The sequence below is a fragment of the Schistocerca serialis genome, chromosome 6, assembly GCF_023864345.2.
Source record: "Schistocerca serialis cubense isolate TAMUIC-IGC-003099 chromosome 6, iqSchSeri2.2, whole genome shotgun sequence".
Lineage (NCBI taxonomy): Eukaryota > Metazoa > Arthropoda > Insecta > Orthoptera > Acrididae > Schistocerca > Schistocerca serialis.
This window is the reverse complement of record NC_064643.1, coordinates 214,253,018-214,272,709: the sequence shown is the minus strand read 5'-3', so window position 1 is coordinate 214,272,709 and position 19,692 is coordinate 214,253,018. Positions and strand designations below refer to the sequence as shown.

General features: G+C 43.5%; 1 protein-coding gene across 1 annotated transcript in view; it reads right to left on the bottom strand.

Annotated features, from left to right (window-relative positions):
• LOC126484517 (venom dipeptidyl peptidase 4-like) overlaps window positions 1-19,692 on the bottom strand; it is a 314,011-nt gene that overhangs the window by 74,623 nt on the left and 219,696 nt on the right. The window contains exon 12 of the mRNA XM_050108064.1: window positions 12,861-13,041. Within this exon, the coding sequence (XP_049964021.1) occupies window positions 12,861-13,041 (181 nt within the window). The remainder of the gene's footprint in view (window positions 1-12,860; window positions 13,042-19,692) is intronic.

Sequence of the window (19,692 nt, the reverse complement as noted above, 5' to 3'; positions counted from 1 at the left end):
CTATAGTGTGTGTGCACTTCTGCCATTTGTTAATATGTTTTGTACTGAACTTCAGTGCCTGTGCACTTTTGTCATATCTCAATATGATTTGTACTCGTTGCCTATACATTTGTGATTTCCTGATATGTTCACTACTTCAGTGAGTGTGCACTTTTGTCATTTATCAAGATGATTTGTATATACATTTTTTGTGATTTGCTGATATGTTCTGTACTCATTGTATATATATATTTTTTGTCATTGTCTGATATGTTGTGTACTCGGTGCATGTGCACTATATTTACTTCATGTTCTACACCTATATACTTATATTTTGTGATTGTAAAGTTAGTCAGTTAAGAAAAAATTTGTTGCTCATGGCAAGTCCAAATGACTCACCATCGCTGCCAAATTTTTGCCCCTCCAGTGGAGGGTTATGAAACACGTATGTATTCATTAACAGCGGTGGCGAGGCATGACAGAATCTCTGACCAGAGAGTTATTTATCGTTGCTAGTCTGCGCTTGACCGCGCGAGAGTTCAGTAGTGTGTGTGGAGTCGACAGAGTTTTGGTTCAGTTGCGAATTGTCAGTTGCGAGTGACACTCTGTCGGCAGTAGTAGTCTGTCGGCAGTAGTTGTAGCAAGTGGACGGTTGTACTGAGCGGGCGTCGGCATGGGTCGGCGGCGTGCTCTCTTTCCATCTCTGGTCACGATTCAGGACGAGGTATATTGTTTTAGAAGTTAATGAAGCAGTATTGCGCTCAGCTAATGACATATGTTAATTGTAATTAATTTGTTCAAGAATTGCCCCAATAATAATTTTCTTATAAAGTAGCTGTTTTAAACAAAAAGATTCATTTCAAGTCAAGTAATACTTCCTATGCATTCCCTCCAAGAATTAAATTTAAACATGGGTCAGCATTGCACGGAGCTGTGCCGAAAAATAAGAGCAGATATTGATGCAGTTTACTGATGTAAGAATTTTGGTTTTTTGTGTTCAGGTTTAATTATTGCACAGGGCCGAAGGTCAGCGCCGCTGCCCTTAAAAAATTTGTCAGGTTTAATTAGTTGTGTTCAGATGTTACACATAGTTTATGCTTCATTATTTAATTAATTTTATTGTGGGTTTAATGAGCAATCTTCATTAGTTAATGTTTGTGGGGAGTTTACATTTGGGCCATTATTATTCTTAATTTTGCAAACAGGTTACGCTTGGTTCATTTTTATTATGCAGTTTTGTGGGAAGACAACATTTCACTTAACATTGACTTTCATTCTTTAACGTTAATTCTGTTGGGAGGTTGCAATTTCAGTAATATTACGCTTTTAAAATTTTGCGGGGAGGTTACAACATATTTAAATCCGCCAGGAAATTCCGTAGCAGCGCACATCTTCATTGGTTTTCTGATCCGCACGTTATGTTTGGTGTCTTCAGTAGCACCACATTTCTAAAGCTTCTATTATCTTCTTGTCTTTCGTGGTTATCGTCCACCTTTTACTTTCACATAAGGTTAGATATTAGATAAATAATTTCAGAGAAGACTTTTGTATTAGACGATAAAAAATTTACAATTTGAAGAAAATTTATCATCCTGTTTCCAGTATGCATTGCACACACTTTTTACTTCTGCCGTCGTTATTTATTTTGCTGCCAAAATAACAAAACTACTTCCAGCGGCTCATCTTCCACACCAGTTCCTTCAGAATCACCTGATTTCATTCGATTACATTGCATTATGCTTACTTTAGTCTTGATGTTCTTCTTATAACATCTTTTCACCACATTATCCATTTTATTCAACTGATTGCACGTCCTTGGCAATCTTTATTTCTTCCCTTGCAGTCTATTTGATTTTCTCGTTTTTCCTTGATTTATTTCACTGCTTGTACTATCTTCGAATTGATTAAAAAGGCGGGTATGTCACAACACCGTCACACTACCATCTAAACTACCGTCTCACTACCATCCAAGTCTTGCACATTGCGTCAACCGTAAAATGAAGTTAGGTAAATAACACGGAGGGACTGCCATAATTGTAGCTATAGCTTCGAAATCTGAGTTGGGCTCGGATGCCTTTCTGAGGGTAGTAATGCCGACCTTTCTATTGCGACAGTGAGAATACCCGTTGAATGCTGCGCATATCGTGGAGTGCATTGGTTCCGGTTACTATGATGTCATCGAGGCAATTCACAGTGAGCCGTACGACGAATTTCTTCCTAGAGAACGTTGTAAAACTCTTTAGACACAGACAGGGTGCGCCGATGCAGCCAGAAGATGGCAATGCAAATGTCATACAAGTTCTAGGCGAGGTTAATGACAACGAAACTATGATGAAAATGGCTCTGAACACTATGGGACTTAACTTCTGAGGTCATCAGTCCCCTAGAACTTAGAACTACTTAAACCTAACTAACCTACGGACATCACAAACATCCATGCCCGAGGCAGGATTCGAACCTGCGACCGTAGCGGTCACGCGGTTCCAGACTGTAGCGCCTAGAACCGCTCGGCCACTCCGGCCGGCCAACTATGATGATTTTGGGTTCGTGCATGTTCAAACAAACATAACAGAGTCTTTAGTCATCAGTGGTATATTCTCCTTTACTATTTAAAAACAGCCTCCCAAGTCTGGGGTAACTTGGTTTTGAGGCGAAGAACTCGTTGAGCCATGATCGGAGCGTATTTTCATCCGGAAGGGAAGTTCCTTGAAGCTTCTTCGATAGGGAGCAGAAAAAAGTGAACATCTGAGGGAGCAAGATCAGGTGAATAAGGTACGCGTGGATTGACCTCCAAACCCAACGCCTATATAGTGTTTTCTGTTAGTCTGGCAGAAGGTGGGCGGGCGCCGTTGTGGAGTAGTATCACTTCACGCAGCTCTCCTGATCGTTGTTCTTGGATTGCGTCTGTAAGACGCCTTAGTTGTTGACAATAAATGTCACCCCTGATGGTTACATCTCGGGGGAGCAATTCTTAGTACACCACGTCGTCGCTTTTCCACCAGATACATAGTATTATCGTTTGTGGATGGACGCAGGTCTTTGTACGGGGAGCTTATAACAATATTTGTTTATGGTTCATTTAATTTTTTTGTATTTTTTTGCTTTAAAATTTTCGCATATTGGTGCTACATTTTATGCTTATGTATTGTAAAGCGTACTATACTGGCGGTTGAAGTTCTTTTATTGTATGTGAATAATGTAAGTAAAATACTGCGTAAATTGTCTATTATGTTAAATAATTTTCTGATGACCTTTCGTATTTAAAAATACTTTGTGTGTATAAATTGTTCATGTTGTTGTAAATTTGACAGTATAAGAATTAGTCACGCTTAGCAGCAATATAAAAAATAGGTGTTATGTAAAAGCCAGTGCGCTTTTGTTTAAAACGAAAGTGGCTCTGGGGTGTGGAAAAGGTGGTAAGGGCGAATTGGCACGCAAGCGCGGGAAGCAAGTCACATAGTCTGTAGGCAGCAGTGATTGAGGCAACTCCTTTGTGGAGCAGGAGAAGCTTTGCCCGTGAATTCGCACAAAATGCCTCGGATGGAGACTGCAAACGGCTTACGGCACAGCTGGGATTTGTTGGACTAATGTATGTAAAATTGGACGACGCCAAGAAGAGAAATTAAGCCCATACAGAAAGAGACTTGCAGGCCGTACTGTGGGTAGTGTAGCCGCCATAATTTTTCGCCACGCCCAAGCCTCCAGCCACCACATAATACTTTTTTATAGTAAGTTTATTTTTGTACAGCGTGAACCATTAATTTAAACTGTGTTTTAATAATCATTCTTGAACTTTAAAGAAAGTGGTTCACCCCGTTATTTCATCCTAATCATGCACCTATATAGGGTTCCTTCCTGGTGCTTGATGAATCAGAGTATCCTATTTCATAGACTTACGAAGTGCCAAATTAATATAAAGAGGCACCACTTAATTTGTTTTTGTGTTTTCTTCACTATTGCAACGTGCTATAGTAAAAGATTGCTTATGTAAAATTCAGTCAGCATGTAGCTAAGTTACTAAAATCTGGTAAACAACTATACAGAGTTATTTCAAAGAATAATAGCTTTTGAAACTAAATTCCAGTAAGACAGAGGTTTTCTTGAAGTGTAATGATCAGTATAAAAAGTGCGTGTTTCAGTATTTAAGTATTTTAGATTTAAGTTTGTTTATTATAGAAAATGATTTTCTATATGTCCTCCCGGGCCAATTTTTTTTTTAGCTTCCTTGAAGTTATCTACTGGGCTTTTTCCCTTTTAAAAACGTGATGCATAATGGTGTAGTAGTTAAAAAGAAATTTCAGTGTCTGTACCAACATTGTTTACGCGAAGTAATATTAATTTGAAGAACCAATTTAAACAGTAGGGAGAAAGTAGGCAAAAACTCATACTCCTGCTTTTCCAGTACTTCAGTGTTTCATTGTCTGGATAGGCTGGCGACCATTAGTATATGTTTTAAACAGCTAAATGAACTTGGAACCGAGTTGTCCTAGCCTCAGTATAATATTATTCATACTGCGTTACTATGTAACCGCTGGGTAAAATTTTAGGAAAAGAATTGAATAATCTGATCTACTTATCCATTAGACAAATCACACAGTTAAGTCCTGTAAAAAGGGTAGCTCTATTGATTAGCTTTTCCTATTAACAGGACTGTTCTCCCATTGTGTACTTTATTTGGAAACTAAACAGCCGCGCGGGATTAGCCGAACGGTCTGGGCACTGCAGTCATGGACTGCGCGGCTGGTCCCGGCGGAGGTTCGAGTCCTCCATCGGGCATGGGTGTGTGTGTTTGTCCTTAGGGTAACTTAGGTTAAGTAGTGTGTACGCTTAGGGACTGATGACCTCAGCAGTTAAGTCCCATAAGATTTCACACATTTTTTGAAACTAAACAAAATTTTAGTAGGAGAGTGATACGTGGCTTTTCCCATAACAGGACTATTTGTTCTGTTGGGGTATAGTACACGTGACAACATAGAGGAAGGTTTTTCTGTTATTCGGTAAAAGCATACTAGATTATAATACGAGGGTCACTCCAAACGAAATGCACACTGTTTTTGTAAAAATACAGTTTTCATTCTAAATGTATGAAAGTTTTACTGTGTGTAGATACATCCTTCCCGCTTGTTTTCAAACTTAGTTCAACCTGTTCCCGTGAGTGGCGCCGTCACAGCATGTCCTCAAGCTGACTGCTACAGTTGACGTTCGTCAGAAGCAACGTGATGTCATAGAATTTCTGTGTTGTGAAAACTAGACAGTGGGAAACATCCACAAGAGGTTGAAAAAGGTGTATGGAGATGCTGATGTCGATCGCAGTACAGTTAGTCGGTGGGCAAGCAGGTTACGTGATGAAAGCGGGCACGGCAATATTGAGGATTTTGTTCGCAGCGGCAGGCCTCGTACTGCACACACTCCAGACAATCTGCAGACAGTTAACGAAGTGGTGACTGCTGACAGACGCATCACAGTGAACGAATTGTCACACTACGATGGGATAGGGGAAGGAAGTGTTTGCAGAATACTGAAAGTGTTGGGGTTAAAAATGGTTTGTGCCAGGTGGGTTCCCAGAATGTTGACAGTGGCTCACAAAGAAACAAGAAAAACGGTATGCAGTGAACTTTTAGAACAGTACGAGAATGGTGGAGATAATTTTCTTGGAAGAATTGTGACAGGTGATGAAACATGGCACCATCATTTTTCACCAGAGACGAAGAGGCAATCAGTGGAGTGGCATCATGCAAATTCACCCAAGAAAAAAAAATTCAAAACCACACCTTCTGCTGGAAAAGTTATGGCTTTGGTGTTTCTCGATTCCGAAGGACTCTTGCTTGTGAACATCATGCCGAGTGGAACCACCATAAATTCTGATGCATATGTGACGACACTGAAGAAACTTCAAGCTCGACTGAGTCGTGTTCGACCACATCGGCAAAAGCAGGATGTTTGCTGTTGCACGACAATGCACAGCCACATGTCAGGCAAAAAACCATGGAAGCGATCACAAAACTCGGATGGACAATACTGAAAGACTCGACTTACAGTCTTGACCTGGCTCCATGTGACTATCATCTCTTTGGGAAACTGAAAGACTCTCTTCATGGAACAAGGTTTGAAGTTGATGACTCCCTTGTGCACGCTGCCAAACAGTGGCTCCAGCAGGTTGGACCAGAATTTTACCGTGCGGGTATACAGGCACTGGATCCAAGATGGCGTAAGACAGTTGAGAGGGATGGAAATTATGTGGACAAATGAAAATATTGTTCCTAAAGGATGTATCTACACACTGTAACACTTTCAAACATGCAGGAAAAAAGATGGATTTTTTAAAAAAAGTAGTGTGCATTTCTTTTGGAGTGACCCTCGTAGTAGAGATACGGTTACAGATTGCTGCTTTTTTTTGGGCTCAATCGTCCCTTTCTTTTCCTTACCTTGGCATAAAGACACCAATTCTCGTCACCAGATGTACGATAAGAATGGTCGGTGTTATTCACGAGCCATTTGATGACGAGCAATCAGAGAAGCACATATGGCCACATACTGATTTTTGGCTTAGAGCATGCGGTGCCCACACACTCGATTTTTGAACTTTCCCCATTCCGTGAAAATGTCTCACGACGATGGGATGATCACAGTTCGTCACATCTGCCAGTTCTCGAGTACACAACGAGGATAATTGTGGATTAATGCGTTTAACGATCTTCACCAAACCCCAAAGATCTTCCTGAACGTTGAGAGCCACTAATATCAAAACGATCCTCTTGATATCCATTTTCTTGACATGCTCTGTCCAATGGCATTATCCCCATACACGGGACAAATGATACTGCTGTCTCCGCCGCTCTCATCCCTCTACTGAAATCAAAGAGAAGAATATATAGAAAATGGTCCGATTTCTCCACTTGGCACTCCGTTTTCTACCGTCCACAGCTCCACTTCACTACCTCGAAATGACAAAATGACAATACTTTAACTCAAATAGCAAATACAAACAAAAATTACAATCGATAAATAAAGCCATAGCAGATGGAATACCAACATGCGAGACAAAATCGGTACCAACTTAAGCATGGACCTAATATTTAAGTAAGATGTGGCTGATGATATTATTCTTATCACGAGTCTGAAGAGGCGTTTTAACGACTTGCTAGGGATAGACGGCTACCGTACGCCTAAGATCACTGTTTACCGTATGCGACCGGTGTCCTGCTGGATTTTAAGAGTGGGTTGTATCTCATCTGCCGTTGATTCACTTCGGAACTGAATATTACTTGTTCTAGGGTATTTACACCACTGGACATTAAAATTGCTATACCACGAAGATGACGTGCTACAGACGTGAAATTTAACCAACAGGAAGAAGATGCTGTGATATGGAAATGATTAGCTTTTTAGAGCATTCACACAAGACTGGCGCCGGTGGCGACACCTACAACGTGCTGACATGAGGAAAGTTTCCAACTGATTTCTCATACACAAACAGGAGTTGACCAGCGTTGTCTGGTGAAACGTTGTTGCGATGCCTCGTGTAAGGAGGAGAAATGCATACCATCACGTTTCCGACTTTGATAATGGTCGGATTGCAGTCTATCGCGATTGCGGTTTATCGTATCGCGACATTGCTGCTCGCGTTGGTCGAGATCCAATGAGTGTTAGCAGAATATGGAATCGGTGGGTTCAGGAGGGTAATACGGAACGCCGTGCTGGATCCCAACGGCCTCCTATTCGCTAGCAGTCGAGATGACAGGCATCTTGTCCGCATGGCTGTAACGGATCGTGCAGCCACGTCTCGATCCCTGAGTCAACAGATGGGGACGTTTGCAAGACAACAACCATCTGCACGAACAGTTCGATGACGTTTGCAGCAGCATGGATTATCAGCTCGGAAACCGTGGCTGCGGTTACCCTTGACACTGCATTACAGACAGGAGCGCCTGCGATGGTGTACTCAACGACGAACCTGGGTGCACGAATGGCAAAACGTCATTTTTTGGATGAATCCAGGTTCTGTTTACAGCATCATGATGGTCGCATCCGTGTTTGGCGACACCGCGATGACCGCACATTGGAAGCGTGTATTCGTCATCGCCATACTGGCGTACCACCCGGCGTGATGGTATGGGGTGCCATTGGTTACACGTCTCGGTCACCTCTTGTTCGCATTGACGGCACTTTGAACAGTGGACGTTACATTTCAGATGTGTTACGACCCATGGCTCTACCCTTCATTCGGTCCCTGCGAAACCCTACATTTCAGCAGGATAATGCACTACCGCATGTTGCAGGTCCTGTACGGGCTTTTCTGGATACAGAAAATGTTCGAGTGTTGCCCTGGCGAGCAGATCTCTCACCAACTGAAAACGTCTGGTCAATGGTGGCCGAGCAACTGGCTCGTCACAATACGCCAGTCACTACTCTTGATGAACTGTGGTATCGTGTTGAAGCTGCATGGGCAGTTGTACCTGTACACGCCATCCAAGCTCTGTTTGACTCAATGCCCAGGCGTATCAAGGCCGTTATTACTACCAGAGATGGTTGTTCTGGGTACTGATTTCTCAGGATCTATGCACCCATATTGTGTGAAAATGTAATCACATGTCAGTTCTAGTATAATATATTTTTTCCAATGAATACCCGTTTATCATCTGCATTTCTTCTTTGTGTAGCAATTTTAATGGCCAGTAGTGTAGTAGGACTAGTATCTGTGGTATATGCTATATGGCATTGCTGTCGCTACTATGCTCACAGGGGAAAGGCATTCTGATGACTAATGCAGCTCGAAGACTGTGGGACTGGACGGAAGAGCAGTGGGCGTGCGTGGATGGGACGTAGTAACGGTAGCGTCCTCCAATACCATATCGACGCTATAGCATTGTTCACGGAAGAGGCGTCTTTCGCACAACAGCCATGCATGGAATGATGAAGATCCAAGTACCAAGCTCAGATAACGAAAAACAATTTTGTGTCAGTGTGTGGACTGGTATTGTTGCACAAGATCAGTTAAGTGGTTTCGGCACGACGGTTCACCAAACTACTTCGATATTAGTGACTGCACTCACCCTCATCACTGGATTACAAAGATATGTCCTGTATCATGACCAGAATGATCGTCCGATTTTCACTCCAATGGATTTCTTCCTATGGAACTGCTTGAAGTCGTTGATGTGTGATACTCCAGCAGAAGCTGAAATGGGACTGGTTGATCAACTGCTGACTGCCTGACTCATTGCAAAACGGATAACAGTGGCATATAAGAGAGTGCGTGAAAATTATATGCATCATTGTAACACATACTTTGTTACTTTGAATATGTGATACGAGTTTAGTTGTTGTTATAAGATGTGTGTTTTAATTGCACTAAAATAATTAGTTTCTTGTCGGAAGGTACCCAGTAAAGACCGTTTAACGTTTACTTTTACCGTAAACTTTTCGAGCACCTTATCTAAACTGTGCGCCACAGGTCTCGTAATGGTTCAAAAAAATGGCTCTGAGCACTATGGGACTTAACATCTCAGGTCATCAGTCCCCTAGAACTTAGAACTACTTAAACCTAACTAACCTAAGGACATCACACACAGCCACGCCCGAGGCAGGATTCGAACCTGCGACCGTAGCGGCCGCGCAGTTCCAGACTGAAGCTCCTAGAACCGCTCGGCCACTCCGGCCGGCAGCTCTCGAAATCCTAGGCGACATAAATCAAGAGAAATTGCTCCAGTTTTCGAGCGGGATGTACATTGAGGTAATACCTCCTCATATGGGATACCTCCTAATATCTTATCCGTACCTGCTTTTTTCCGGGATAGTGCAGCAACTCGACGTGGCATGGGCTCAAAAAGTCGTCTAGAGTCCCCTGCAGAAACATCGGGCCCTGCTGCCTCTATAGCCGTCAATAATTGCTGTGCAGGATTTTGTGCGCGAACTTACCTCTCGATTGTGTGCCTCAAACGTTCGATGGGATTCATTTGGGCTGATCTGGATGCCCAAATCATTCGCGCGAAATGCCCAGAATGTTCTTCAAACCAGTCGCGAAGAACTGTGGCCCTGTGACACAGGGTCCATGAAGTCCACGAATGGCGGAAAAAGGTCTGCAAGTAGTCGAACATAATCATTTCCAGTCAATGATCAGTTCTGTTCGACCAGAGGAAGCAGTCCATTCCATGTAAACACAAATCACACACGGCCAGTTTGCACAGCGTCTTGTTGACTACTTGGGTCCGTGACTTTGCGGGGTCTGCACCACACTCGAAACCTACCATCGGCCACGGTTTCCTAGCCTTACAGTGTCCAACCGTTACGTTCAAGAGCCCAGGAGAGGCGTTGCAGGCGATGTCGTACTGTTAGCAAAGGTTCTCGCGCCTGCTGCCATAGCCCATTAATGCTGAATTTCACCGCACTGTCCAAACGGATTCGTTTTCGTACGTCTCACACTGATTTATGTAGGTATTTTGCACAGTGGTGCTTGTCTGTAAGCACTGACAACTCTACGCAAATGCCGCTGCTCTCGGTCGTTAAGTGACGGCCGTCGTACACTGCGTCATCCGTAGTGAGAGGTAGAAATTTAATGTTCTCGGCACAATCTTGACATTGTGGATCCCGGAATACTGAATTTCCTAACGATTTCCGAAATGGAATGACCTGTGCATCTAGCTCAACTGCCATTCCGCGTTCAAAGTCCTTTGATTCCCGTCGTGCGGCCAAATTCACGTCGGAAAACTTTTCACGTGAATAACATAAGTACAAATAAAGCTCCTCTAATGCAGTGCCCTTTTATAACTTGTGTACGCGATACTACTGTTATCTGTATACAGGGTGTTACAAAAAGGTACAGCCAAACTTTCAGGAAACATTCCTCACACGCAACGAAAGAAAATATGTTATGTGGACATGTGTCCGGAAACGCTTACTTTCCATGTTAGAGCTCATTTTATTACTTCTCTTCAAATCACATTAATCATGGAATGGAAACACACAGCAACAGAGCGTACCAGCGTGACTTCAAACACTTTGTTACAGGAAGTCTTCAAAATGTCCTCCGTTAGCGAGGATACATGCATCCACCCTCCACCGCATGGAATCCCTGATGCGCTGATGCAGCCCTGGAGAATGGCGTATTGTATCACAGCCGTCCACAATACGAGCACGAAGAGTCTCTACATTTGGTACCGGGGTTGCGTAGACAAGAGCTTTCAAATGCCCCCGTAAATGAAAGTCAAGAGGGTTGAGGTCAGGAGAGCGTGGAGGCCATGGAATTGGTCCGCCTCTACCCATCCATCGGTTACCGAATCTGTCGTTGAGAAGCGTACGGACACTTCGACTGAAATGTGCAGGAGCTCCATCGTGCATCAACCACATGTTGTGTCGTACTTGTAAAGGCACATGTTCTAGCAGCACAGGTAGAGTATCCCGTATGAAATCATGATAACGTAGCGTAGGTGGAGGAACATGGGGCCCAATCAAGACATCACCAACAATGCCTGCCCAAACGTTCACAGAAAATCTGTGTTGATGACTTGATTGCACAATTGCGTGCGGATTCTCGTCAGCCCACACATATTGATTGTGAAAATTTACAATTTGATGACATTGGAATGCAGCCTCATCCATAGAGAGAACATTTGCACTGAAATGAGGATTGACACATTGCTGGATGAACCATTCGCAGAAGTGTACCCGTGGAGGCCAATCAGCTGCTGATAATGTCTGCACACGCTGTACATGGTACGGAAACAACTGGTTCTCCCGTAGCACTCTCCATACAGTGACGTGGTCAACGTCACCTTGTACAGCAGCAACTTCTCTGACGCTGACATTAGGATTATCGTGAACTGCACGAAGAATTGCCTCGTCCATTGCAGGTGTCCTCGTCGTTCCAGGTCTTCCCCAGTCGCGAGTCATAGGCTGGAATGTTCCGTGCTCCCTAAGACACCGATCAATTGCTTCGAGCGTCTTCCTGTCGGGACACCTTCGTTCTGGAAATCTGTCCCGATACAAACGTACTGCGCCACGGCTATTGCCCCGTGCTAATCCATACCTCAAATGGGCATCTGCCAACTCCGCATTTGTAAACATTGCACTGACTGCAAAACCACGTTCGTGATGAACACTAACCTGTTGATGCTACGTACTGATGTGCTTGATGCTAGTACTGTACAGCAATGAGTCGTATGTCAACACAAGCACCGAAGTCAACATTACCTTCCTTCAATTGGGCCAACTGGCGGTGAACCGAGGAAGTACAGTACATACTGACGAAACTAAAATGAGCTCTAACATGGAAATAAAGCGTTTCCGGACACGTGTCCACATAACATCTTTTCTTTATTTGTGTGTGAGGAATGTTTCCTGAAAGTTTGGCCGTACCTTTTTGTAACACCCTGTATATGCATATCGCTATCGCGTGATTTTTGACACCTCAAAGTATAGTGTAGCGTGGTTTTTCTATTGTTGGTGATATTGAAAAATTGCTGTCGGTGAATCTTGGTGCCAGTGCGTAGCATACCGTGCAAGAATTACATCGGCGAAAGCACATTACCCTGAGTACCTTGCGAACAAAATGCTTCAAATGGCTCTGAGCACTATGGGACTTAACATCTGAGGTCATCACTCCCCTAAAGCTTAGAATTTCTTAAACCTAACTAACCTAAGAACATCACACACATCCATGCCCGAGGCAGGATTCGAACCTGCGAACGTAGCAGCAGCGCGGTTCCGGACTGAAGCGCCTAGAACAGATCGGCCACAGCGGCCGGCAGTACCTTGTGCCTTGGCATCTGACCAACTGGGTCCGCGAGGAATACTCTGTCGAATCCTTGGGAAACAACGACCTTGTAGGATTTTGTTGTTGGAAGTGTAGGGTTTCAGAGCAGCGGAGGGCCGCCTATACTCACACGTCGACGATGGCGGGCCTCTTCTCGGAGCCCTCTGGGTCGAGCCCCGGCGGGAGCCACATGCGAACCTGTGCACGCATTCCGTCGCCCACTTCCACCCAGTCGTCCAAGCGTTGAGGCAGCTGCTTGCGGGACAGCGACCTCCGCAGGTCCAAGTTCAACACCACATCTTTGCTGATATCTGTGAGACACAACAGGGAAAACACTTTTTGTGGCACACTTACTGTCAAGTAAATCGGTTATTAGGCAAGGTGGACTGCAGATCCACAAGTAAGACAACAAAAAGTTTTGGCAGGGTAATAAACAAACATGGTGGACTACGACTATGAGCATCTGCAGAAATTTATCGAATATCAGGTGAGATTGTAAAATTTTCACTTCTGATATAACTGTATCTGTGAGTTTGAGAACGTATCTGGCAGAAAGTACACACATCTTATTGTATTTCAAATGATGTGTATATATCTACACACTCTGTAAGGTAGGGTATCTTTACAGCTAAATGTTAAACACACTTCTTTAGCACATACAAAACACATCTTTTTACTTGAATGTCCCATTTTTAATTTGACGATCTGAAATTACATGTTATTGTGTTTAGATCGGAGGCATGCAACTGGTTATTCACAAAAATACTATATATCATTCAAATTCGGTTAACACCGAAAATCAGATAAGTGAAATATAGAGAGAAATCCTGCTGGAAAGCATGAAAAACAGTAAGAAAAAGACACATTAATATTTCTCAGAGTGGAGAAACAGAAAATTAACATTAAAAAACGTTTAGTCAACATCGCTGACACAGCTTCACAGCTGACCATTTTACTGGATCTATTGGAATATTTTCATGCCATCTGTTATTTAAAGTTAACTGGCAAAATTAAAGTTGATGAAAACGCGTTTTGATAGTTATATCTTTAGAATCCGTGTTTTGATTCATACATCTTTTGAGTTATTTCGGTAAAGTGTGACCGCGTGTTTCGCTGGGTGGTATCGACCATCCCCAGAGGTGCATGAAGGGGAGCGAAAGTCAGGTGCCAAGGCATGAAGTGAATTAGTATGCGCATGTGCACGTGCCTCGTTATTGTTGGCCACTTTCGTCTGGCTGGGTTCGTCAATAAGCAAAAGCCGGCCGGAGTGGCCGTGCAGTTCTAGGCTCTACAGTCTGGAACCGAGCGACCGCTACGGTCGCAGGTTCGAATCCTGCCTCGGGCATGGATGTGTGTGATGTCCTTAGGTTAGTTAGGTTTAATTAGTTCTAAGTTCTAGGCGACTGATGACCTCAGAAGTTAAGTCGCATAGCCAACCAATAAGGAAAATTGGCGTATCTGGGGGACTTAGAATCCGCATTTCGCGACCGAGAAGTCTCTTCACCCTCAACGGGGGACTGTGTGGTGTGCAATGTCCATTCACGGACTAATCGATGCGATATTCCTTGGTGGCACGGTGATCACCAAACGGTACGTGAAGGTTTTTGGAATATGATTTCATCCCCATTTTCCAAAGTCACCCTAATTTAGAGAAGATGTGGTTCATGTAAGACGGAGCTCGACCCCATCGAAGCAGGAGAGTGTTTGATGTCCTGGAGCAGAACTTTGGGGACCGCATTCTGGCTCTGGGGTATCCAGAGGCCTCTGGCATGGGCCTCGATTGGTCGCCATATTCTCTGGATCTGAACACATGCGACTCATTTTTCTCGAGCTGTGTTAAAGACAAGGATACAGCAATAAACCCGAAACCATTTCTGAGCTGAAACAACCATTCAGGAGGTCATCGACAGCATCAATGCTCCGACACTTGAGCGGGTCATCCATAATTTCACTATTCGTCTGCGCCATATCATCGTCAGTGATGGCAAGCATATCGAAAATGTCATATCCTACATCCGAATATCTGCAGTGACGTTTTCATACAGTAATTTACGTTTTTTTTTTTTCATGTAGTTCAATAAATGTCACACTGTAGCAGGACGTGGAGATGTGTACTATCCCGCATGAAAACACAAAATTCTTCGGTGCGGCCAGCCTTAGTGTTGAAAAATCCTCTCGAGTGCGATATAGCGCTGCCGCCGGTATTCTGTTAAGGTCGAGCCATCTGCCTGTCTTGGAGGGCAGCAACTGTGAAGGGCAGTGCATGAGCAGTGTACGGTACGGTGGCGTATATAGGGGGACGGTTTGCAGTCTTGGCATCAATTTTCAGCAAGAGTCAGCGGCAGCAGCTTTCTTCTGAAGATGGTGGACAGATGGATGGCCGAAATATCGATTCATGTTGAGGTCTTTCCAAAAAACAGAATAAAATTTTGATGGTGTGATGTCCCTCAACAACGTACCCACTGACTCAGAGTCGAAATATTAAAAGATTTGGCTGGTTTCGTTGCTAGGGGCTGGGATACGTAGTTGCCAAATATTGCTGAGTCTATAGTATACGATAAGAATACACACATGAATCGAATGGTCGAAGGTTCCTATTACTCGGCAATTGCGAATTTTGAACGTAATATACACTTTTATAAATGAAAGATTTGCAAATAAATACATTCTGCAGGTACTATCTTAACGACTTTAAATGCTGAGTACGATAGCAGAAGTACTTCTGAGAGTGTGGTATATTTCTGCAAAACACTTATTGGTGTCGATGGTCCAGCAATTAAAAAAAATATAATTTGAATAGCAGGGAAACAATAGATTCCTACTGCACGTAATTAGTTGTGAACGACAACATAACTCGCGAGATATTCACTTCTAAACGCATTCTACGTCTTCACTGTAGAAACCACGGAAAGCTCGCAAGTTCACAAGTCGGCACTCCGAAGTGTTTCTATCTCTCGCGACGACGCGCAAAAACCCACTCTGCAAGTCTTTTTCCGCGACCGTGAGTCAGTCGCGCCGTCGCGTCCAGCGTCCCCGAGTCCTGTGTCGTAGTCCCGCGCCGCTCCATTCCGAACTCACTCCTGTCCTCTCCGGAAACGATGCTCCTCGCCAACCTCCATACGTCTCTCCTAGTAATGAGCACTGTGATTGGCTAGACCGCTCCCTCCATGTCTGCAAGCTAACGTACCCTCACAAACATAACGAAACACATTCGAAATACTGGATTTACATTTAAATAACTTGAAATTAAATAAATATTCCTACGGCTGGACCATAAACACGCTCTAACACACATTATTAAATACATAAACAAATTAAATAAACATATATCAAAGGAATAGCAACAAAAGGTAGACCAGTAGCCTAAGGTCTCTGTGCTTTCTAAAACACAGTAAATATTTAACCAATTTCTTCATGAATAGTATATATCGGATATAAACAAAGACATAGATGATTAAATACATTTACAAGCATGCTGCTAACGTTTCTTCGTGTAACTGCGGAGTACTTATGGCCTGACACGATCGATAGTAATTGGCCACTTTGATCTCCAATAGCTCATGTGCTATTCAAGTTACGTTCCTGTAATTTATACCAATTTAGGTTTACACTAATAGCTTTCTTTCTAAAAACACGTCAATCGACAAAATCTGATGAACCGTTTAGATTTTGGAAATTCGTTGCTTGTATAATTGATCGTCAGATACTAAACTTTAAACTAATAAAGATATTGAAAATCTGATTGCACCATCAGAATCGTCATACAAATAATGGTAATGTACATTTTTCATTTTGAGGTTTCATGATTCTTCTGGCTACTATTAATTTCTATACAAACTGTGAAATGTCTGCCATTAAGGTTTCACAAAGGCCGCCTTCTTTGGCACTCCCGGCATGTCTCCTTCGTCGACACAGCGCCACCACAGAATTAATCGCCATGCGATCGCTGGACCTGGGCTAATGTGCAGCACTACGTGTTTGCTGCTGGGCCCTGGATTGCCGAGCGGCCCGTGTAGCCACGCCTACTCCGAACTTAGAATATTTCCAGGGCGCTGCAGCTCGCCCGTTACCTCACAATGTGATTTTAGGATCTGGCACCATACCCGAGGAGACTTTCAAGAATTATTATGCTGCGAAACCCTATGTAGTCACATGATTTTCTTTTATTTCACTCAGCCGAGAAACTACTGTGGAGCATTGTAGTGTACATAGTTCCACGTAGTCAGCACGTACACAACTTTCCCACTAGAGCGCACCCCGCTAAGCACAATAGCGCAGGCACAGCGCTCGTCCGCCTCTGCATTCCGAGCTGGCGCTGCCATAGAGACGGACCAAATTCTGCTTCCACCGATCCGCATAAGAATATGTAACGCAGCCAATGAGATTGCTGCTAATGTAGAACCCTTTCTCCTCGCGGATCACACTCGCGCAGTGATACATGAACGCGCGAGGTATTATAACGAGTGTACAGACCTCCGAATAGCCAGTCTGAATTTGTCTGCATCAGTCTGTACCAGTCTGCATTAGTCTGTACCAGTCTGTATGAGTTCTACATTTGTCTGTACCAGTCCATAGTCAAGTTTCAGTCTGCACCAAATAAGACTATCATATTTCTGTACATAGCCATGAAGATAAATTTATAGACACTTTTGTCAAGTATCAGAGATATATGTGAGAATAAGATTAACGTACCAATACCAAAGGAACTTCAGATTCTCAATTGTAAATAGCATCCCAAACCAAGTTAAGTAATTTTTATGCTTGTTATTACTTTAATAAATGTGTGTGAAAATTAATCAAGTTGTGTTTAAAGTTGGTCACCGTCAATCTGCTACTCTAAGCGTGCTAGTGGCATTTCTATCGTATGACCTAATGGCAGAAGATAAACACGCAACGATAAGACCACGAGACATATTGCTGACACTCCCCTGCTTCGTTAAAGCCACAACTCAAATAATCTGATGGTGTGTGTACTGAAGGTCTTACAGTACGCACATCACAAGCACCTAACAATCCGCCACTCTAGGCTGTGACACAGAAAAAAGGCTGTATTGCATGGGTACCATTGTCTCCTGACAGTCAAGCCAAATGTCTGAAATCCATCCCTGCGGCTGCTGCTATAAACTTCAGCAATGGTGAATCCGAATTACTTCGACTCTAATATCCTCTTCTTTGTTTGGGTTCTCCCATTGGTGTTTTGCTTTTTGCTGTATTCATATGTCGCTACGCTAGTCTGCCAATGTTTGCATGATCTCCTGGTTGATCTTCTCCAGGTTCTCTATTGTGTGCCATCGATTCTTTTCCGGAGGTGTTAGCAACCACCTCATTGCTACTATTGCTAAGACCCTACTGGCTGCCAGCGCAGATGCGCTTTACTCCCACTCAAGCAGAGGGACGCCAGTGTTTCGTCACGCAGAGTTTTGTCGGCCGCCTTCAGTTTGTGCTGTAGACCACTGTAACTGTGGCCAGCAGCTGCCCTGCCACTTTTCTTTCCGTTCTCGTTCGGGACTGCACGTCTATAGCAGTCAAAAACAACTTCCACTCCAGGGAAGGCGGTAGAGGCAATACATATGCACGAGGGCTATATCTCCATTAAAATATAAGGGACGATCAAGAAGTTTCCGTTGGAAGGCCGTTCAATTCAGGATCGGCATGCCAATGAGGCAGAATCACCATGAGCATTGAGGCAATCATATCAACGACGCACCAAGTTGAAGATAGCCATTTCGTGAAACAGCGTGTATCGCTGTACTACATCAAGAGGACTGTAACTGCCTGCTGCACATCCTCGTCCGACAGGAATCATTGACCCTTCAATTCCATTTTAAGGGACCGAAGGCATAATATATGGAGAGAGATAAGGTCTATAGGGCAGGTATTCGAATGTCTCCCACCCTAGTTGGCTTGGCGTTACAACATTTGTGATACGAGGGCGGGCGCTATCATGAAGTAGGACAGGACTTGATGTACCATTTTTCAGTGGTGGTTTTCGACAGACATGCTGCCCCCATACACATTCTTCGTTTTCTGATGGATGCACGCCGGCGTCTGTCCTTCAGCAGACAAGAAAAGAATAAAAGAACGTTGTCCCTGTTGGTCGCATTTGGTAATAACGTCGCCGTAGTTCACATTTACACATTCACCGCACGCACGTCGGAAGGACACGAATGCCACTGTAATACCTCGTCTACATGTTTGTCCTGATGTAACCGCATCGGAGTCGCGCTACGTTGCACATACGCTGCAGTAACTCCTTCAAATGAAAACTTTTTCATCATACATTTTAACTTTGTGCTTGGTGATTCAATGAGTCGAATGGTAGAGGGTAGGTATCAACCAATCGCAGCCGGCTCAGTGTGCTTGTCCTCGCTATGTTGCAAGCAGTGTCTTGCCAGATGGCACAATCTGAATGTGGTGAGACGGGTGCCACATGAGGCAAGTGCACTGGCCGACAGGGGGGGGGGGGGGGGAGGTGAAGGAGAAACAAATACACAGTGGTTTGTCGCGTGATCTGTTGCGCCGTTATAGAAATATTTTTATCCAAATAAGTCTAGATACATGTCACACAATGATATTAATGGTCTTACTTCACTTAGTGTTATCCCTTTTATCAGTTTAACAATTACTTAAACTAAATGTTTTTTTTATTTTAGTTCTACGTAACACTCTCATTTAAACTGCAATGAACACAGATGGGTTCAATTTAAGGGCTCTGTGGCAAGGAACAAAAGAAAATACATACTGGCAGAAGTGAATTGATTGACAAAGGATGCTACAAACCAAACTTTAACATCAGGTTGGCATAATATTGAAAGTCACGGAAAGGGAGTAATAACAAAATCTTGGAAGAATGAATGTGTAGTGAAAAATGATACTGAACTGGCAGTACAGATGCGAACTCTTCGCTCAGCTAACATGCTTGAAGAAACTAGAGACTATTGATTTCATTAAATTCTGACAGC